Source organism: Sminthopsis crassicaudata, chromosome 1 (assembly GCF_048593235.1).
Source record: "Sminthopsis crassicaudata isolate SCR6 chromosome 1, ASM4859323v1, whole genome shotgun sequence".
In the NCBI taxonomy this organism is placed as follows: domain Eukaryota; kingdom Metazoa; phylum Chordata; class Mammalia; order Dasyuromorphia; family Dasyuridae; genus Sminthopsis; species Sminthopsis crassicaudata.
The window spans coordinates 524,940,974-524,964,308 of NC_133617.1; the positions used below are offsets into that span (position 1 = coordinate 524,940,974).

General features: G+C 35.0%; 1 protein-coding gene across 3 annotated transcripts in view; it reads left to right on the forward strand.

Moving 5' to 3' along the window:
• Positions 1-23,335, forward strand: part of GLIPR2 (GLI pathogenesis related 2) — a 65,010-nt gene that overhangs the window by 10,048 nt on the left and 31,627 nt on the right. Inside the window, exon 1 of one of the 3 annotated variants that reach the window (XM_074281745.1) lies at positions 9,966-10,115. The exons of the other annotated variants lie outside the window; for them this stretch is intronic. Within the exon in view, the coding sequence (XP_074137846.1) occupies positions 10,103-10,115 (13 nt within the window). The 5' untranslated portion in view covers positions 9,966-10,102. Of the gene's footprint in view, positions 1-9,965; positions 10,116-23,335 lie in introns of those variants that run through there. 3 annotated transcript variants of the gene reach the window in all.

Here is a 23,335-nt window from a genome sequence, read left to right on the forward strand (position 1 = left end):
TTCTGGAGGTGGATAGCATTTTTATCATGAAGCTTTTGAAATTGTCTTGGATCACTGTATTGCTGAAAATAGCTGTCATTCACAATTCATCATCTACAATGTTGCTGTTACTGTGTATAATGATAATGGTCTCCTGTGGTTCTGTTTCAGTCCAGATGAGACTTTTACAGATATTTCTAAAAGCATCCTCCTAGTCATTTGTTATAGCACAGTAAAATTCCATCATGTATCACAATTTGTTCAGTCATTTCTCAGTTCATGAGCATCTTCAGAATTTCCAATTCTATTCCACCACAAAAAGAGCTGCTAGAAATATTTTTGTACCTATAGGTACAAAATACCTTTTAAAATCTCTTTGGGACGTAGACTTGATAGTGATATTGCTGGGTCAAAGAGTTGTTGTTTTGTCATTCTTTTTGCACATAAGAAGTCCTTTTTCTTTGATATTTTTGGGAAATTGACATAGTGACATTACTGAGTCAGAAGATATGCATAATTTCATAGTCATTTGGGTATAATTCTAAATTGTTCTCCAAAATGGTTAATCAGTTTGCAACTCCACCAACAGTACTTTAATGTCCTAATTTTTCCAGATCCTTTGCCACATTTGTTATTTTCCTTGTCTGTCATGTTAGCCAATCTCATGTGTGAGATGGTACATCAGAGATGTTTTAATTTGCATTTAGAGCATTTTTATATGACTTTTTAAATTTTTGATTTCTTCATCTAAAAACTTCCTGTTCATATCCTTTGACCATTTATCAGTTGGAGAATGACTTGCAGTCTTATAAATTTGGCTCAGTTCTTTATGTTTGAGAAATGAGGTCTTTATCATAAAAATTTTCTATAAATTTTTTTCACAGTTATAATTACTGTTCATTTCCTTCCATCCTATTTTCCCCTATTTACCTTTCTCTTTCTCCTTTTACTCTGTACCCTCTCAAAAGTGTTTTGTTTCTGACCACCAACTCTGCCAATCAATCCTCCCTTCTTTCATCCCCCTTTTCTTCTTTTATTCATGTCTGCTTCTGCTCCCTATAGGCTAAGATAGATTGCAATATCCAAATTAGTGTGGATATTATTCTCTGTGAACTAGTTCCTCTAAGAGAAAGGTTCAAGCATTGTATGCCACTACACCTCTTATCACATTTATCTTCCCATCTACTGTAAAAGCTCTATTATGCTTCTTTTATGGAAGATCATTTAACCCATTGTTTCTCTCTTCTCTTTTCTACCAGTGCATCCTTCTTTTTCACTCCTTAATTTTATTTTTTAAATATCATTTTATACTAATCATCACACCTATGCCCTCTATCTACATAGACTCCTCCTAACTGACATAATGATGAGAATGTTCTCAGGAATTACAAGTATCATCTTCCCATGAAGTAATATAAACTGATGAGATCCAACACCTCATGGTGCTGGTGATGGTGAGGTTGGAATAACAATTCTAATTTGAATATGAGTCACAAGATGCAAGGCACATGTGAAGAATTCACAATGGTGTTTTCTTTGCCAAAAGTTATCTTCATTTACCAAGAGGTTTCAGACAAAATGAAGAGAGAAAATAAATACCAGGAGTAGAAAAATATGAAATATTTGGAGAGTATATAGTTAGCAACAAAAAGGATTTTTAACAATCAACAAGGGAAAGGACAAATTCCCTAGTGGAACTCACAGTTAACCAGGAGAAAGGTAGTATGCCATGAAGTGGAAGTGCACTATTGATTGGCAGGCTAATCCACAGAGGAGTTAAACATCCTAAAAGAACTAGTTAGCTTTAACAAGGGGAAAGACATCATAACAAGGAGGGGGTGAGAGGAAAAACACCATGAGGCAAAATGCTATGGCAAGCTAACCCCAAAAGGGATTTGACAAAGATGGTATTGGCCATGGGCAGATTTATAGGGGAAATTTAACCTCAGGGTTTGGGACTGTAAGACTCAGATGATCCATCTTCCCTGCTTGCCTCTGGAACTATTATAACCTTATCAGTTCTTCAGGCTTTCTCTACTACCTCATCTAGTTACCCCTAAAGCTTTACTCTGAGGTGTTGTCTTTTTTAATATCCTCTCCAATATTGATCTCATTAGTTCTTATAGTTTAATTATGCTTTTTATGTAGTCTAATTCTAAATCTGTTCATCTAGCTCTGGACCTTCTCTTTATAATATAATTATAATATGGAACTTCTCTCCAGTACCATATTATAATTGCCTGCTGCATATTTCCAGTTGAACTTCCTATAGGCATCTCAAATTTATCATGTCTTAGACATTTCTCCCAACTGCATCTCTTTTCCACATTTCCCTATAATGGTTATATACAGCATTTATATTGCACTTTAAGATTTGCAGAGCCCTGTAGTTGTTATCTCATTTGATCCTCAACAACAATCCTGTGAGGTAGATGCTGTTATGAGACTGGAAGAAGTTAAATGATTTGCCCAGTCACACAGCGAATAATACATCCTGTCATTTATCCAGATTCACATATTTGGAATCATCCTTGATTCCAATCTTTCTCTCATCCCACCTTGTGTAATCAGTTGTCTAGCCTTATTGATTTAATTCTATAAATCTCTGGAATGTCACCTATTAATTCATAAGGCTATCATGTTTGCCAGCATTCTATTTCAGGGCTTTATCATTTCTTTTCATAACTATTGCATTAACTTTCTAATTGGTCTTTCCCTTTAGTTTTTCCCTTTCTGATTTGCCCTTCACACAGCTACCAAAGTATCTTTTCTAAAATACAGGCTCTCTTGTTCAGAAATTATCAGTGGCTTACCATTATTTCTCATAATTAAAGATAGATGCTTCAGCCTACCATTTAATGCCCTTTTTAGTCAGTCCCTAGTCTACCTTTCAAAGCTTATTGCACATTTCTCTTAATATATTTTATATTCTAGACTAAAGTAGCCTATGTTCTGATTTAGCATCTATTCTCTCCCACCTCTATACCTTTGTACAAACTGCTCCATGTGCATTCTCTCTTCATCTCTTCCTCTTAGTACTCCTAGCTTGATTCAAGACTCAGATCATGAGCTATTTCCTATTTGAAGCTTTTCCTAATTCCCTTGGTTATTAAAACTTTCTCCTGTCTTCTCAAATTGTAGTGCATATACTATCGTGTTTTACATGTTATATTTCCCAAGAAGACATATAAGCTCCTTAAGAATAGAGAGTGTTTTTCATTTTTTATCTTTCACTCAATCATTAAGTACTTATTAAGAACTTATGTGCTAGTTGCAAAGCTAGGGATGCAAAGGCAAGAAATGAAGAGAGTTCTTCCCCTCAAAGAGCTTTCATTTTAATGTAATTCTAACACAATCACACACACACACACATATACACACAGACACTATACAAACAAAATAGATGGAAAGTGTAAAGGAGAAAGAACTAGATAAGGTGTCATAAGGTGTCATAGTTACTAGTTCCTGGTTTTTTAATATGATTTTTATTCAATTTTTCATCTGGGTGAATTCATGCCATTTTTTATTCATTTTATCAAAATGTTTCTATGACTCTTTTTAGGAGGAGAAAGGTGCCGGAAGGGGAACTTCCTATTGACATGTTTGAATATTACATTGATCAAAGTTAATTTTTCTTTTTTTTTTTCTCTCCTAAGGCTGGGATTAAGTGACTTGCCCAGGGTCACACAGCTAGGAAGTGTTAAGTGTCTGAGATCAAATTTGAACTCGGGTCCTCCTGAATTCAAGGCTGGTGCTCTATCCACTGCGCCACCTAGCTGCCCCCAAAGTTAATTTTTCAAAGTCATTTTTCTTTGCAGTGTTGTTATTATATAAATTATTCCTCTATCTCTACTCACTTTAATCTTCATTTTATACTACCCAGCATAATATACTGCCATTACTCTGAAATCATCTCTTCTTAAAAGAAGTGTCATGACATTATTCTCTCCTTTTTCAGAATCTACAATAAATTTTGATACTGGTTGTTGCCTTTTTGCGTTTATCCATTTCTCCAACTTTAACTTCTGAGTCAAAGATTTGTTGTAGGTCCAGGTTCTGCCTGCTACTGTCCTTTTGGGTAAATATTTCCCCATACTTTATATTACCCTTTGTCCCTTGAGTTCCTGCACTGACCTCTCCCTCCTGGGACTAGGGCCATTGGAATTTGGGAACACTGGATCTTTAGGACCCATTACTTAAGATAGAGTGGTTGTATTCTTGAGCACTTGAGATTTCAAGGTCCCTCTTCCTCAGGTTTAACTTCACACTTCCTGGCTGCATGATCCTCAGCAAGCCACTTAATCCCAATTGCCTTCCTCTTCCACCAAAAATGGGGATATTCGTGAAAATCTCAGAAGGAAGTAGCAATCACAAAGATGGTTAGGTCCAGCTACCCACATGTTCTGCTTTGACTCTAAACATCAGGAGGCCATATGGATTATAGTTTACAAAATTTTACCAAAGCATTTGAAAGCATTATATTGTTGTGAAAGATACTGTGATGTGTACATATGATAGTTTTATTAGATATTTTTATAACTTGATCCTGTGCTGTTTAACATTTTTATCCATGACTTTGACCAGAACTTTTTAATTTTTTTCCATTTGTGACCTTTATTTTGTCCAAGAAACTTTTTGTGACCCTGGGTATACAGGTATATAAATCAAACATTTATTAATAACAAATCATAATTTTGTGATCCCCACATTGTTATATGACTCCCTATGGGATCCCACAACCCCACAAGCTTCAACATTTAAAAGAAATTAGCTACTAAAGAACAAAGAACTCAGCCATAAAAAGTTACTACAAGAATAGGGAAGACTGGGATTTATCTAAAGGAAGATACTGAAGTTTATAAAAAGGTTCGGCTCTCCTACCTAAAAGAGTAAAGTTAAATGCTACCTGCCCAAAAAGAATTCCTAGGGAGTTGTTCCTAAAAACAACTTTAAAAATCAAATAGGAATTTTTTTTTTTATTCCAAGAAAAACAAGACGACTATGAAAAGAAAGTCAACCAATTAGAAGAGGAGATCTGGGGCAGCTAGGTGGCGCAGTGGATAGAGCACCAGCCCTGAATTCAGGAAGACCTGAGTTCAAATTTGCTCTCAGACACTTAACACTTCCTAGCTGTGTGACCCTGGGCAAGTCACTTAACCCCAGCCTCAGGGGGGGAAAAAAAAATAGAAAAAGAGACCTCATGCGGCTTGTGTGACTCTTAATTGTAACTCCAGCATATTTGAATTGGTGGAGGTGGTGTTTGCTTGTAAAATTTTCTCTTTTATTTGTAGGTTTCAAAATTAAGCAATCATGTTTCTTTATGTTTTCCTTGTAAGATTTCTTTCTTTTGGTGGATTTTTAATTTGTGCTTTTCTCCTTTTAACATTTTTAGACAATTTTCTTTGATTATTTCTTTTATTGTATCAAGATTCGTTTTTTGGTCATAGCTTTCAGGTAATCCAATTATTATTGTTTTCTCTTCCTGAGCTATTCTATAGATCTGTTGTTTTTCTTAGGTGTCTTACATTCTCTTGAATTTTTCATTTTTTATATTGTTTTCTTTTTCTTTTTTTTTTTTTTTTTTTTTTTTTTTTTTTTTTTTTTGCTGAGGCAATTGGGGTTAAGTGGCTTGCCCAGGATCACACAGCTAGAAAGTGTTAAGTGTCTGAGACCATATTTAAACTCAGGTCCTCCTGAATTCAGGGCTGGTGCTCTAATCCACAGTACCACCTAGCTGCCCCAATTCTTTATATTATTTCATTATTTTTTGATCTCATAATTGCTGGCTTCTTCTTGCCCAATTCTAATCTTCAAAGAATCATTTTCTTAAGATTCTGGATCTCCTTTTCTAGGTGGTTGATTTTCTTTTCATAATATTCTTGAATTATTCTTTTTTTTTAAATTTTTCCTCAGTCTCTTTGATTTTTAAAGTCATTTTTAAGTTCTTCTAGAAGTTCTTTTTGAGCAGATAACCATGTAATGTTAATTTATAGTTGGGTTTTTTCTCCTTTGCCTGCTCATTTTTTTTTTAAGAAAGTTAGTGTAATCCCTTCTGATCCTCAGGTGGGAGGATGGTGCCTCTGGCTTCAAGTCTTCCTTCACTTTCCCCTTTAGCCTGGAACCCCTAACCAAGAACTCCACCCTTCTCTAAGTGCCTAAAGCCAAAAGTTTCCTTGCTTCACTACTTCATTCACCTGGTTTTTTCTCCACCAAGGCACAGGTAGGCTTGGGATTCCTTATCAGCAGAGGTTCCTTCAAATTTCCCAAACTTCCTAAACTCAAAAAATCCCAACACTGTCAAGGAGATGAAAATTCCTGTGGTTGAATGTGAAGCTACTTCCCAATCCAGCTGGCCCCATCTCTGTCTTCTTGCCTTTCCAGATGAGCTAGTCTATAGATGTTTATTCTTCACACTGAACAGACCTTTATCTTAGGATCTTAGAATCTTCTCTGGTTGTTCCAGGAGGATCCCTGTTCTACCCCAAGTCTTATTTGTTTCTCACTGGTCTAAGTTTGCTCTGAGGCACAATTTTGTTTCATTTGTGAGGGCAATCTTGAGAGCTTGGAATTTTCTGATCTATTCCACCATCTTCCCAAAATTCTCAGCTCAGCCTAGATTTTAGACAGGCCAGATGGCAAAAAACTTTAATTGCCACTAGGTAAGTAGAGAACAATAGACTTCCAGCCTTAGCTTATCTTTGCATGCTAAGGCAGTAAAAGGGTGTTGGGAATGTTTCTCTATGCAAGATGTATGGCAATGAAGCTTGTGATCTCTCCACAGACACAGGGTTTAGAGAAAACAATCTTAGCAAGAAGGGGCACTCTGCTTGCCTTTTATTAGCTGTGTGATGATGGCTCTGGTTACCTCCACATCTGGTTTAGGTTGTCTGCCAGCAGGGTTTTCTTAGAATGTGGCCACTATGCACACTATCCCTTCCAGGCCTCAAACCCATCAATGAGTTAGGATGATGTCTACCCCCAAGCATTTGAAGACTTCCCCCAGCAAAATAGGCAGAAGCAAACAGTTTGTTCTAGCAGTCAAGAAAGCAGCTGAAGCAGGTACTGTGAAGTGCCTAGAGCTCTTAAGTGGATGGCTTTGTCCATTACATCCCACATCACTACCAATCCTCCTGAGTTTTGTCTTACCAGTGGATTTTAATGAGTCTGGACTTTGAAATTCTGCCTTACTTAAATATAATTCATGCACAAGTCAAGACATCACCTGGTAATGTCATTGGTCCTCTTTGAACATAAAAGATAAACAGCATGGTGGGTCCAACTAAAAAACTGCCAAGCTTGCTCATATTAGGAAGAAGTTCTAGTCATTATATTCTAGTAGATTAAGAGTTAAAATGGTCATCAGGTGGCCCTGAAGAATTGAACCTAGAAACTAATACAGGGTACCTTACCCAGCTGGAGCTGTGCATCCAGGAGCTGCCATAGTTCTATTTGAAATCAATAGAGCAATGCACTCAGTGGAATTACAACACTTATTGAGGGGTAGAGTTAGCATTTTGATGACATAAGCAGAAATAGATTGATCCTCCAGCATTGAAAGCATTAATTTCCCATACATTTTCCCAGATATATTCCTACTCTTGTCAAAAAGATTAACCTTGTCTAGCTACACTATAGACTGGGGTTGAGATGACAATGTAAATGCAGGATCCCTCTGTGCATCCCCTCTTCTCATCGATGATGTATGTAGTTGTGAGGAGTGGGGGGGGAATGTTCTGTTATAATCTTAACTGTGTTATTTGAGTAAATGTCTTTGCTTTAAACTAATTGAGCGTGAATTGATCACTCCTCAGTTTACTTTGCTGGATCTTCATTTAGATGTTACCCACCAACAATGGGTATTCTCCAGAGTTCTGTTCTGAGCCTTCATCTCTTCTCTTTGTATACTATTTTGCATCAACTGCCATGGATTCAATTATTATCTTTCTCTTTGTTTGTTGTTTTTTTATTTAATTGTCCATTTCTAACTTCTCCCCCAACATCTAGTCTCATATCTCCAACTGCCAATTGAACATCTGGAACTGAATGTCTTATAGACATCTTAAATTCAATATATCCCAAACCAAATTCACTATCATTCCCTTTTAAACCCTTCCCTTTTTTGAATTTTTCTATTGCTGTTGAGGGTAATAACATGCTCCAGTTATCCACTCTCTCAATCTGGGTTTCATCCTTAACTCCTATTCTTTCACCACCCATATCCAGTCTGTTGACAAGGTCTGTTGATGCTATCTTTGCAAAGTCTCTCATGATGATGTCACTTGCATGTTTCTCTCCTTGGACACTACTAAAACCCTGATCACCCTGATCACCTCACACCCTGACTTACTGCACTAATCTTTTAGTTGCAGTGGGCCTCCTTATGGTTTCCCTTCCTTCTTTGTGCTCATTTCAATTCCTTGTCTATCCAGCTGCTGAAGTAATTGTCCTAGAGTGAAAGTCTGAGTATGTGAGAGGATAAAATATGAACCCCGTTTAGTATTTAAAGCTCTTCACAAACTAACCCATAATCTTTTCCAGCCTCATTACTCATTACTCCTCTTTGCACATGCTGTGATCCAGCCAAACTGGCCTTTGTATTGTTTCTCACACATAGTAGTCTAGTTCCCTTTTTTGTGCCTTGACACTTAATGCTCCATGACTGAAATCCATGCCTTCATAATCTTTCCAGTTTCTGGTGGCTTCTTTCCTTCCCCTAATTTATCTTTTACATCTATATTATGCATATGTGGGTATATATTGCATATATATGCATATGTAGTATGTGTGCATGTATGAAAGGATATATAAGTAGTATTTATATTTTGCAAAGAATTTTACAAATACTCTCATTTTTTCCTCACAATAACTTTATGAAGTAGATGCTATTTTTATCCTCATTTTACAGATGATAAAACTGAGGCAGACAGATTAAATGACTTGTCCAGTGTCACAAAGCAAGTAACTATTTGAGGCCAAATTTAAACTGGGGTCTTCCTGATCTTCACATATAATACAATATCTGTTGTGCCACCTAGCTAGATCCTAAGGACTTAGAAGGCAGAGACAATTGTTTTTGTCTTTGTCTCTGTCTCTCTAAAGTCTTACACAAAGACTAGCATATAATAAGCAAGAGCTTTCTGAATGCTTGTTGATTAGTTTCTTGTTGCCCTTTGACATCCCATAAAATCAACTCTGCCAGCTCCCTTATTTACCTTTCAGAGGAAGACCTATGAAGCAGCTTTCCATTTAACTTTCCATTAAACTTCCTCTTGTTTATGATTTTTTAAAATACTGACAATATCTCCATTAGAATATCTAGCTATCACTAGGTAATAAAAAATTGACCTTTAATATCCTAACATAAAATACTAACATTTTGAAACTAACATAAAACTACATTTTGAATAATTCCACTTATCAAGGATAGAAAGTGTGAAGTATCTTCATCTTTAGTAGTATAAAAATCTATAGATATTTTAACAGATTAACCCAAACTTCCCCAAATGTTTTATTTTCCATGCTTTTTTGAGTATTTTAAATGTTCTACATATTGAAACATATATAATATATACATCTTTACTCCAGAAAAACTTAAAAAAGGACCATTCAAATAATCCTAGTAGACAAAAATACTATATATATAAAACTCTAGATTGAATTACAAATTCTGCTTTGATTTTATTCTTTCAACTTTCCCTTTGGTCCCTCTTCATTTATCCCAGTGTTTCTTTTTGCCTCAAAAAGTTTACTATCAGTATTAATGTTAAACATTTTTAAAAATAGAATTATTTTTAGTTTCCCTTAATATAACTGGCTTATAAATGTCTACATTACTTAAGTAAGTTGGTTGGAATGTGATTCCATATGGTGTTTTCTGATCTGCTTTCTTACTCTGGAGGATAAGCAGCCTTTGACCCACAGCTGGCATCTTGTTAAGAAAATGTTTCTTTATTCCTTATAAGGCATGGGCAGACTATTGCGTAATGGCAATGGGTGGTTACATTTTCATTGTGCTGTAAGCTGACTGGAACATACCTACAGGCAGCTTTTCTCTCAGCCTTTGTTACAAGCCTTGAAATAATAAAATTTTAAAGAAACAAGATTAAACTATCAACTGTGAAAAATGGGAGGTTCCGGTAAGTGAATATTATTTGTGTGAAACATAATGATGTAGTTCCCAAATGGGGTTTTATTTAGAGAAGCTTGGGTTCTAAAATGCTGATACTTTCTTGAAACTGAGTTAAAATGATTCAGCCTCATTTGTTGCCTTTGGTTTTCAAGCTGCAGTGGTTTTGTGATTACAGTAAAGAATATGTCTTTGAAGTAATGTTAGAACTAAGTTTTTCTTATTATTCAGTTTTAATCTGCATGTAAATGTGACTAGGGGAAGGGAGCCACTTCTGTATCCTGCAGCTCCTGAGGCAAAGAGCATGTGTATTTTACTACATTTTCTGTTCTCTGTTTCATTGTGCTGTTAGAAACTTTATGTGCTTGTCAGAGGGGTGAAAAACTGAGAGAGAAAACGCATGAATTAACATAACATGTCTGAGAGGAAATGTTTGAGAACAGTGCTGGATGAAATGACCACAAAATGATTCTATGACTCGTTGTTCTGTTAGGCAGTGTAACATTGCGGAAGCCATTTATACTTTGCTGTGGATTTGATGCAGCAGAAAAGACCAAGCCACAGCATCTGACTACTGGTTTCTGCTGATATGGGAGGGAGCGCCCTTCTTTGTAAAACCAAATTGCCTCAACAAAGCAGGATGAAGATTTCATCCAGACAGCTTGTGTCAGTTCCCTTCTCTGAAGTTGAGTTATTTTCAAGTGACAAATTTGAAAAGTTTAGAGGGGGAAATTTTATTAAGCAATTCATAAAACATAAGAATGACAGTAAAGTGTTAAGCCCACAATCCACAGCTCAATATTCTGTCCCCAACACCAGCCACAAGTTATGTCAGCCACAAGTGGTTAGGAATATTTATACCCCAAAGCCCTGAATTCCCTTACTGTATTTACTACAAGATTCAGAAGGCTGTACCTGTGATTTCAGGGGTACCCACTCCCAAGTATCTACTCAGGTCAGCATCTCTTCTGCTACTTGTAGTCTTTGTGGTCTAAAATACTGAGGTGACTTTCACAGTCTTATGGTTTGTGTCAGAGGTGGTTTTTGAACCTAGGTCTTCCTGACTGTAACTATTTCATGTTAACTCTCCCAGTATTATATATGTATTTTTAAAAATAACTTTTATAGATGCTTTTTTTTACATCATCAACCCCCCGAAAAAAATTTAAAAACAACTGTCCCATATCTAACAATGTATGCAGCATTCTAATCGAGCAATTCTAAACACTGTCAAAAGAGAGAGGGAAGTTTTGTTATTTGCTCTCTTAAGCCCATGGTTGGTTTTTTAGTTATTCAGTTTCACTAAATAAATTTTGAACTTCATTGGGCTTTTCAGTATCTACTACAGGTTTCCAAAAGTGCCTTCTATTTCTAGTACCTTAAAATTTGGTGAACTACTATATGTTTACTCTTGATGATTTTATAAATTTTACTCTCAACTTTCATCTTTGTAGGTCCCAAACACCATAGGTTCTGAGTGGGAGAAATTTACTGTACTGATAATAAGCATAAATACAATAACAAAAATACATAAATATCCCCCGAAGCATAAATACAATAATTTTAAATGCACAGAAAAAATAGAAAGGGACCTAAATAGAGCAATTTTGTTGCTACTTTATTAAATGTATATATTTATGTGCACATGTATATTTACATATGTATCTCAAAAATTAACTGTACATAATGGAAGTTCCTTGTTTCTTAGATAATAATTTTTCTTGTCCTTTGTATATTATAGTATTTTGTTTATTGATAACTGTTAAGTTCACAGTTTAAATTTTTTTTTTTAAAGAGCACTGAATTTGTCATCACGATACCTGAATTCAGATTTTACATCTGACACTGTGACCTTGGTAAAATTATCTCTTGGTTTTCTCAGTCTTGGTTTTCATATCTGTAAAATACAGATAATATTTGTCCTCCTCATTTCCCAAATTTTGGAAAAATTTTATTGGAAACCCTAAATACTCTATAAACGTGAAGTATGATAGTGAAGACTGTTCAAACATTGTGATTGATTTTCCCCAAATTTTCTTCAGCTTTTTTATATCTTTCTTGATCTGCAGCCATGAGAACTACATTCATTCTGCCTTTCGTTACCTTCTTACAAATACCCAGAATTTTGTTGGCTTTTTTTTTTTTTTTTTTTTTTTTTTGGCCCTAGAAACACATTGGACCATTGTCCTGAGAGAACAGGAAACACTTTACATCCAGAGTTAAAATTTTGCCCAGCACAGTGAAACACATCTGCCAGATAGCTTTTTCAGATTTTCCTTTATAGAGAGCCCAATCATAAATGCATTTAGCTATCAGTAAGAGATAATGCCATCTACAAAATTGGGAATGTAGTAGAAAGAGAACAAGAGTAAGTTCATGTTGTTTCAAATCTCAACTCTTATATATAACTATTTCCTAGGTAGGCTTTTTTATGTAAGTCACTTACCATCCGTGTAAAATGGTAATAATAATATGTTTGCTGCCTACATCACAGGGATATTACAAGGATTACAAAGATAACATAATTAAAGTGCTTTGTACATTATGGTGGGCTTTAAAGGTTAGGTTGTTTTATTATTTTGTTAAAGATAAGAATTTCTTAAGAAATTTGAGAATTGGGGACTTCTGTTTTGAAAATTCCTTACACTGATTCAAAATTCTAACTGCCGATTCTAATTATATAGAGATGCTACATAAGGGCACTGGGAGGTTAATGATTTGTCCCTATACACAAAGAAGCAGAACTTTAAGCCATGTCTTTCAGAGTCCAAGCTTTCTCCTCTCTTCACATTGTTCTTACTACTAATTGTATAACCACCAGATGTCACTAAATCTCTTGAAGAGCTACCAAAAAATAATATTAAAAAAAAAAAAAAAAAAAAAACTTCACCCTCAATCCTATGGAGGACCTCACATTGATATTGATATTTTCTCCAGTGATAGTGTTCTTTGTCTTCTACTCACATTTTGTTTTCTTTCTCTACATTTTGTTTTCTTTCTCTACATTTTGTTTCTTTTCTCTTATCCATTCCCTGCTAATGATAAAATATACCACTCTGATTACAACAAAGGTTTGGTAGGCAAACCTGTCAAAAACCTTTTTTTTTTTAAATCATACTGACTGGTTTTGTTATGCCACAGTTCTCTTTTATTGTCCTGCCTCAATTTCCCTAATTATCCTGACTCAGTTTCCCTAATTGTTCTGCTTCAGTTTATAATTGTCTGCTCAGTCCTGCAAAACCTCCCCTCCCTCTTAATCAGAATATTTGAGAAGGATAAAAGGTCTTATGTTTTAGAATATCAGAATGCCTCTCCCCATCCCCATACTAGAATGTCAGATACTGTCTTATCAAGATGCTTCTCCCCAAGTCCGGGGTTCCTCTCCTCATTAGCTCATCCCATCCTCCAGTGGCTCACCCCACCTTGTCAGAGTGCTGTTCCCGCTCTCAGCACCCTGACTCCGCCCTTGCCTCAGTCTATCCCCTGTATCTGAGCCACATCATTGAGAAGTCACATTGTTGCTGGATTCTTGGAGAGGATAGTCTCATTCAGCCCTGGGACCAAACCATGGATCCATTTGATCCCAGTACAATCTCTCTCTTTTTAAATAAATTATTAAATACTCTCTAATCTCTATCTTGCCTCAGTTTCTCCAGCATTACAGTTTATCCTTGTCCACATGACTAATCTTAAATATATACTCTTAACTCTGGTAAAATAGTCAAGAGATCGTTTCCCCTTACAAATACTCCAGTACCTTTTTCCTGGTAGTTTATTTTGGCTGAAGTACTATAAATTCCACAAGACACCTAATGTCAGAGGGAGAGTCCCCAACCTTTGCTTCCTAGTTTGATCTCTGTGCTCCTGGGAGCTTAGATAGCAGTAGTGAATAGGGTGCTGGCCTGGGAGTCAAGAAACAGGAATTCATGTCAGACTCTTACTAACTTTAAGACTCGGGGCAAGTCACTTAGTTTCACTTACTTTTAGTTTCCTCATATTTAAAATGGAGATAAGCACACCCACTTTGCAGTGTTGTCATAAGGATCAAATGAGGCCACGTGAGTAAAGCTCTATGCAAACCCTGGTGTGCCATATAAAGGCTTTAATTATTATGGATCTGGATCATATCAGGAGGTATTTGCTGATATCTGAATGTCTTCTCCTGGCTCTTAATTCCTGACAGTGGGGGGGAGGGGAGCTTCTGTGAGAGATGGGACACTTCAGTCAGCTTCCCTTTAGAATGTGAGCTCTTTGAAGGCAGACATGGGTTTTGTTTTTCTTTTTTGTTTGTTTTTTGTTTTTTACCTTTCTTTGTATCCTTAATTAAAAACAGTGCCTGCCACATAATAACAGCTTGAAGACTTGTTGACTATCTCTCTAATCATTCAGTTCAACTCAGGAGCTACACAGGTTAAATGATTTACCCGGAGTCATATATCCAGTAGGGCCAGATGAACTCAAGGCTTCCTGACTCTTGAGTCATAGACTCCTAAGTATTGATTATTCTGTTCAAGGTAGATAGATAAGGTTTTTTCTTTCAGGACAGACCAAAGATTTTAGGTCAGGAATATATGTTATTTCATAATGGCTTCTAGGAGAAAAATAGTTTAGGGAAGATACATCTCATACAGATAATGCTTCTAGTGTTTTTCTATTGTAAATATTGCTAGTTCTTGGTTTTAAGAAACTTTTTGTGCTTTTTGGTATTTTTGAATTCACGAGTTCTTTATTTTATTGAAAATCTTTTCATAATATACTTAATACCCTGCAGCCATTTTTCTTATTAGTATCATCTATTATTTTTCATCATTTTCCTAACATTGGACCATCCAACAATCCTAGTGTAAATCCAACCTGATCATAGTGAATAATTTAAGAAAATGCATCGTTATGGTCTCATTTCTAATATTTTATTCAGATTTATTAATAAGATTAAGCTATAATTTTGTCTACTTTAACTCTCCATGGCTTGGGAATATTTGTCTCATCAAAGGAGTTTACTACACATGTATTTTTGTGGAAAAGGGTTCTTATTCTTAGGGGCCAATTGTTTATAGGGATTCATTGTTCTCTAAATGTTAGAATTTACTTGTAATTTATGACAAGTTCTAAGACAATTTGCCTTTTGAAGTCTGCCTAGCTATATTGTTTTTTGTTTTGTTTTGTTTTTTCTTGCAATGCTATTGGGATTCAGTGATTTGCCTAGGGTCATACAACTATTAAATAACAAGTGTTTGAAGCTAGATTTGAACTCAGCTTCTCCTGACTGTAACCCCTGTACCACTTAGATGGCCCTCCCCCTTTTTAAATTTTCAACAGAAACATCTTTTAAAAGTTTATTTTCCCCCTGTATCATTGTGGCATTCTAGATTTAAAGCTGAACAGGACATTAGAGGTCATCTAGTCCAGTCTTGTTATTTTACAGTATAGAAATTGAAAAGAATTTCAGTGATTTTTTCCTATGATTACTCTGGAATAAACCTTTCTTGGTCAGAGTAGACTTTTTTCCTTTACTTCTTGTCTTGTCAGTGTGAGGAATGGAAAGACTAGTTCTGAGTCAAAGTACCCCAGCTGCATCTGCCATTTGTGCCAAAGGACCTTGGACAAGTCACTTAACCTCTCAGGACATAATTTTTTTTTTCATTTGTAAAGTGAAAGAGTTGGACCAAATATTTGGTTTCTTTTCTCATTGATGTGTGGGTCCTTTGTGATTCTGACTGGCTTCCTCAATATGTGATCTCTCTTCCTGTTTCCTTGCAGCAGTTTTTCTTTAACTTGAAAACTCTAGAGTTGCAGTAGCAACTTTTTTTTTTGACTTTGCTCTAATGTTTCTTAATTGTCATTAAGTTTTTGAGTTATGTTTCCTTCATTTTTTTTTCAGTGTTCATTTTTTTCTGTAGGATTTATCTATTTTCTTTTCTAAGCTGTTTTGTGCTCAAGATTTCCATAAATAAAAAAAAAAAAAAAAAAAAAAAAAAAGATTTCCATAAATAACTTTAATTGTACTCATCTTCTTCCCTTCCTCTTAAGAGGTTTTATAACTACTTTCAGAATCTCTGTGACCATTCCATTCTCTTTTCTGGTGTACTACTATTAGCTATTGCAAAATCATTTTCTTCTGGTGTTTTACCCTTGAGTTAGGAGCAGGACAAATCACCCTTACATCCTTTCCTTCCTTTGGGGGCAGCTAGGTGGCGCAGTGGATAGAGCACCAGCCTTGAATTCAGGAGGATCTGAGTTCAAATCTGGTCTCAGACACTTAACACTTCCTAGCTGTGTGACCCTGGGCAAGTCACTTAACCCCAGCCACGGGGGAAAAAAAATCCTTTCCTTCCTGATTAACACACTACACTTGTCTCTGACAATGAAGAGGAATGACACTTCTCTTTGTCTCGCTTCTTCTTTCTCCTCTGTTCTCTTTCTTTGTTTACTGTCTGAATGAAGTTTATAAGAAGCAGCCTTTATTGACTTGGCCTCAGCTGTCTCCAGGCCAAAAATCAATTTGCACCTTAAACATTATGTTTCTAATTCTTTGTTATACAGTCCCCACAAGGAATGGGGGAAAGGAGTCGAGCGAAGTAGAAACAAAAGGCCTTTCATTTCTAGGCTGTCTATACTGACAAACCAGAAATCTGTTAGGTGAAATAAAGGAGTCAAAGTCTAGTATAGTTTCATCTGCTTGTCAGTCTCAATCAGAAAAAAAATATTTCACCTTTCATTCTTTCTACAAATTATATAGGCACCTAAAAAAAATGTCTTAGAATCATTTTTAAATTGGAGGGATTTTTAGAGTTCATTATTCCAGCCTCCTCCTCATGTTACAAGCTGAGAAAACAGGCAATTAAGAGAGTGAGTAGATTTCTGACAATCACACAACTCTAGCAATAATAATAATAATAATAGCTATTTACATAATTTATGTAATAGGTTAACATTTGCAAAATGTTTTCCATTCCTAGTCTTATCTGAGTTCCCTCACTATTTTACAGATAAGGAACTTGAGAGGATGAGGTGAAGTAACTTCCTGTGGTCACATAGCTAGCAAATATCGGAGGAGAGCGTTCAATAAAATATATAATCCCTAGTTGCCTTAGTAAATCTGTAGGTAGGAGGCATAGTTAAAGTAACATTATCTCCTGGATAAATGTTCTCTAGAATGGTTAGACTAGTTTACAACTTCACCAACTGTGCTTTAATTTTTCACATCCCCTCCAGCATTTATCTTTTTTTCCTCCTGCTTTCTTAACCAACGGGATGGTTGTGAGGTGATACCTCAAAGTTGTTTTAATTTGCATTTCCTTAATTAGTCTTGTAGAATTTTTTCATATAATTTTATTTTCTTCTGGAACTGCCTGGAGCAGGAGAAAATTAAAGAGTTTTGGAGCATACTGAGGAGGATTTAGGAGGGAAGAAAGTTAAAAAGGTAAAGGATGTGATTCCAACAAGTACACACTCATTAAAAGGCATATAGGCAAACAAAAATTGTTGAGGCTCCTTCAAGTTTCAATTAAAGTCTCAGTTTCTACAAAAAACCTTTACCGGTTTACTTTAATGCTAATGCGTTCCCTCTGTTAATTATCTCCATTATATCCTGTAGAGAGCTTTTTTGTACATAGTTATTTGCTTGCTGTCTCTTCCATTAGATTGTATTCTCTTTGAAAGTAAGGAATGTCTTGTTTTTAAATTTGCCTATCACTTAGAGTACTGTCTAGTATATAGAATGCTTTCTATAAATGCTAGCTGACTGAAGGTCCCCAAAGGAAAGCCATCTGTGTGGATTGCTTTATATTCAATCTAGTTGTAACTGCAAGAATAAATACTTTCTCCTTTAGGATAGATAATTTTTAATTGAGATTTAAGTCAGTTACAGTTTTTTATTTTGCTTATATATTTTGCATCTAAATTCAAAGGGGGCAGAATTAGTTTTAACTTTACAAACTATTTTTAAAACAATTTAATTGAAAAAAAATCTCATGTTGAAATATACCAAAAAGGAATAACTTATACAAAAATATCATTTGAAGAAGAAAAAATATTTATTTGCTTTGATTAACAGTTTTGTTTAGGATAAGTTTTTAGTTTTGTTTTCTTACTATTTGAGTAGATAGATGTTAAATCCCTAAGTTTAATATTATTTTTTTAATTCTGAATTTAAACACCAAAAAGAAGCATTTCCAAATATTATATGTTGTGTATATATGTGTATGTGTGTCAGAATACCAAAAAAAAAGAATTGCATATAAAACTATTTCCATTTTACATAACTTACTTTTAAAAAGCATTTTAAAATTAATCTGTTTCTTCCATTATCTCTACCCCACTCCACTTTCATTGAGCAAATTAAAAAAAACCAACAACAACAACCTGAAAAATAAAGCCATCAATATATAGTTGCATAACCTGGCAAAACAAATTAGCCATACCCAAAAAATGTCTCTCTCTCTCTCTTTTTTTTCTCATTTTAAGTTCCTCACTGCTTAGGGTATCTTTCATCTTCATTCATTTGGTTTCATAGTTTATCATTGCAGTGATAGGTGACTTTTGTTCTAAAGACTCAAGATTGTTTTTATGCATGATGTTGTTATTTTGAATAAATTGTTCTCCTAGCTCTGCTCACTTAGTTCACTAGAAGTTTTGGTCTTTAGGCTTATCCTCTGCCCTAAGACTAACACTAGCTATTTTCTATAGGAATGAATTGTAAAGTAAAAATTTTGTTCATGACCTTATCCCTTATTCTCTTGAAGATGTAAATATTCTATTTCTTTTCCAAAACTAGCCTCTCAACTTGAGATAAACTCCTTTTATATTTACTTCCTGGGGAACTTATCCTTTCCTATGGGTTTAATTATCTTGGTGATTTTCAGATCAGCATTTCTAGCCCTAATCTCTCATATTCATTTTAATCCCATATTTTCATTTGTCTATTGGGCATTTCTGTTTGATTGCTTTGCTCTATTACTTCAAGTTCACAATATTCAGAACAAAACTCATCATCTTGTCCTTAAAACTTCTCTGCCCTTCTCAGCTTTCCTCTTTAGTGATGTTATCATCTTCTCAGTCACTTATGCTCAAAAACTTAGTTATCTTTCTCTACCTCATATATAATCATTCAACAAGTCCTATCAATTTTTCTTCATTATGTTTTTGTCATTTCTTCATTCCCACTACCATTAATTTAGTCTAGGTCTTCCTGACTTAATTTCTGGAGATGGTAAAATGATTATTAACTATGAAATTGTCAGTCTGATCTACTTTTCTCTGGTTTTCACCCATTATAATCAAAATGGCAGCTAGCATGGGGTAACAAAACTTTGTCTCAGGGCACTAATATTCAGAGGCTTAGATCTTCTTCAGTGATTTAAACCCTTGCATCCTAATTCACAGCCTTCTACTAGTAGGGGTATAGAAAGGCACAGTCGCTATCCCTACCACCGTTTCCAGTTCTACCACCATTATACCTCTCTCCTAGAACCATCTTTCACTAAAATTCCATGTCTCAAGGATTCAATTCTCTGACGAATGGTCTGGCCCATTTCAGAGGATCTATTCTATCCCTAGTAGACCTCTGGATCCAGTACTGTAACTTCTCACCACCACTACCATTGAGTTTGTAACAAACATGGTTATACCTAGTTATAGCATTGGCTTTAACCTACCTTTTTAACAATCAGTGCATTTGTCCGTTCCCCTACCTCAAATAGCTTTCTCCTTAACTGAATACTACATATCAAGGCCCAGTTCTATTTCTTTATTAGTCTTGAATTGTAATAACTAAAATTCTGCTAGTGTTATTGATAAACCATTCTGTTACTTTTTTCTATTTAATGGATTAATTCATCCCATTCTCATTCACAGTTATGACTTCTAACTGTATTTCCCCCCCATCCTATTTTCTTATACTTCTCTATTTTTCCATGTCTCTTCTAACAGTCTGTTTTGCTTCTGATTATTGACTTCCTTAATCTATCCTCCCTCTTGTTCCCCACTTTTTCTTTAACTCCTTTCCTTCCTCTATATATGTATTCTTCCCTTGTTTAACTAATTCAGATGAAAGTGGGGTTCAAATGCTTATACCCTCATTCACTCTTACTATCTTCCTCTTATATAAATGAAATGCTTCTTTGTACACCTCATTTAAGAGTTATGGTCCATGATAATAAGAAAGTTTTGAAGGTTTACATAATATCTCCCCAAATAAGAATGTAAACAATTTAAACTTATTTAGTCCTTTGTAATTTTTTATTCATAATTACCTTATTAATGACTCTCTTGATTCTTGTCAGATTTTTCACTTAGCTCTGGTCCAGAAATGCTTGGAAGTTCTCTATATTATTAAAAAGTCTATTTTTCTGCTGTAGGATTATATCCGAGTATTGCTTGGTAGATTACTCTTGATTATAAACTAGATTACTTGTCTTGTGGAATATCATATTCTAAGCTCTTTACTCCTTTATGGTGATGGCTGCTAAATCTTATGTCATCCTTATTGTGGCTTATTGGTACTTGAATCCTCTTTCTGATTGTTTACAGTATTTTTTTCCTTGACCTGGAAACTTTAAATTTTGGATTTAAGATTACTGGGAGTTTTCAATTTAGGGTTTTTTTCAGGAAGTAACTGGTGAATCCTTTCAGTTTCTACTTTGCACTGTGGTTCAAAGATAGCAGAACAATTTTCTTTTATGATTTATTAAAATATACTGTTCAGATTCTTTGTGACTTTCAGGTAGTCAAATGATTTTTAAATTATTTCTCCTCTATTTTCCAAGTCAGATTTAGATTTTTTTTTCCTGTGAGAATACTTCATTTTCTTCTTCTTTAATTTTTCCCAGTATTTTGACTTGTTTTATGTTTCTTGACATCTCATGGAGTCATTAGTCTCAATTTAGCCAATTTTTATTTTCAAAGAGTTATTTTCTTCAGTGAGGTTTTGTACTTCTTTTTCAAAGTGTTTTCTTTTAAATATCTTCCTTCCCAAACATTCACCTCTTTTCCCCATAATTTTCCCTATACTGCTCTCATTTGGCTTTTAAAATAATTCTTGGCTCCTTTTTTGTTAAACTCTTGTTTTAACTCTTCTGGGAATTCTTGGACTTTATCCCAGCTGCATTTATCTTCAAGGGTTTGCTTGTGGGCTTATTTAAGGTTTTTTTGTTTTGTTTTGTTTTTTGAGTCACTCTCTTTTGTGTTGGTGTCATGAGCTTACTTCCCTGTTGTCATAGTAGCTCTTTGTTGCTGGGTTCTTTTTTTTTTTGTTTGCTCATTCTTCCAGATGACTTCTCATTTTTAGTTGGTGTTAGACTCTACACTTATTGGGTTGGGGGTGGAAGTAATCTCTAGCTTGAGCTTTCATTTTCATATAACCTTTGCTGCTTTCCAAGGTCTGACTGGGAACCTGAAAGTTTTCAGGGCTTCCGAAGTGGGGTGATTTAGGGAGGGATCTGTTCATTGCCCCTCTTTGTCTGAGTTCTGTGAATTCTTGGCCCAGGTTTGTTTGAGTCCATTGGCTTGCAACCTACCACCACTTGGAGTAGCCACTGAAGACTCTGTGAATTCAGAGTCTTCTTTGAGCTGGGATGTTGTGTCCTACAGTTAGGATCAGAGCCATGATGTGCTTTCCAAAATGTGTTCAGTATTCAGACAGTGCTCAAGGACATTTTTCTCACCTCTGGAACTGGGACATGACACCAGGTGGTGGATTACAATGCTGCTAGATAATGTCCATTTCTGCACCTATTGCTTGCACAGGGATCTCCTGTGGTTTCTTTCTGGGTCAAGAAAAGTCAAGAAAGACTGGGCCTTGACCCTCTTTGAATTCTCTAGGTACCAGAATGTTCTCTACTGGGACTTTGGCCAGGGTTACATGCTTCTAATTTGTCTAGTTTGTCTATTTTCATCTTCCTAAGTTGTTCTGAGAGGGGGAAAAGAAATACTTTTTGTCTTTGCTCATCAGAATTCCATCTTTTACATTCCAGATATTTGTTGAGGAGGTATGGTAAAGGGAGAGTTAGACTCTAATACTTTTTATCACTTTACCATTTCAACTATGCTCCTTGCTATAATCTCTTGAAGAGAAATAAAGAAGTAGCCTTTAAAATTTTTGTGAAGTTAGGGTTTAGAGGGTATGAACCATGCTATCAACTAAAGGTTCCATTTCAAGGTGAAGATGATATCCAAAATTACATGTATATATTTTTTAAAGAATATTTGTATTTTCTTTTTCTCAATTACATATAAAAACAATTTTAGTATTCATTTTTTTAAATTCCAGGTTCCCTTTTTTTTCTTTCCTTTAAAATGCAAACACTTTGACACAGATTATACATGTACAGTTATGCAAAACATATTACCATATTAGCCACATTATAAAATGGGAAAAAAGATAAAAGAGAGAAAGAAGGAAACAAAAAAAGAAATTTAAAAATACATGGGAGCTTCAATCTGCATTCAGAATCCATCAATTCTTTCTATGGAGGTGAATGGTATTTTTCATCATAAATCTATGGAATTGTCTTGTATCACTATATTGCTGAGAATAGTCAAGTCAATCACAGTAGAAAATCAAATAATACTGCTGTTATTGTGTATGATATTCTAGTTCTGCTCACTTCATTTTGCATTAGTTCATAGAAATCTTTCTAGGTTTTTCTGAGAGCATCCTGCTCATCATTTCTTATTGCACAATAATATTGCATCACAATCATGTAACATAACTTCTTCAGTCATTCCCCCATTGATGGGCATCCCTTTAATTTCCAATTCTTTGTCATGACAAAAAAGAGCCATTACAAATATTTTTGTATGTATAGATCCTTTTCCTTTTTTAAAAAAATCTCTTTGGAATACAAAGCTACTAGTGGTATTGCTAGGTTAAAAAGTATGAAGTTTTTAATAGCCTTTGGGCAAAGAATTCCATATTGCTCCCCATAATGGTTAGAGCAGTTCACAACTCCACCAGGAGTATATTAGTGTCCTTTTTTTTCTACACATTCTCCAATATTTGTCATTTTCCATTTCTATACTAGTAGTCAATCTGATAAATATAAAGTGATACCTCAGATATCACATATTTTAATATGTATTTCTTTAATCAGTTATGATTTATAGCATTTTTCATATGGCTGTCTACAATTTTGGTTTTTTTCTTCTAAATGTATCCATCTTTTTAATCATGATTTATTTTAAAATATATGACATAGTAACATTGGTGGGTGTAGATATTGACATGGAAGA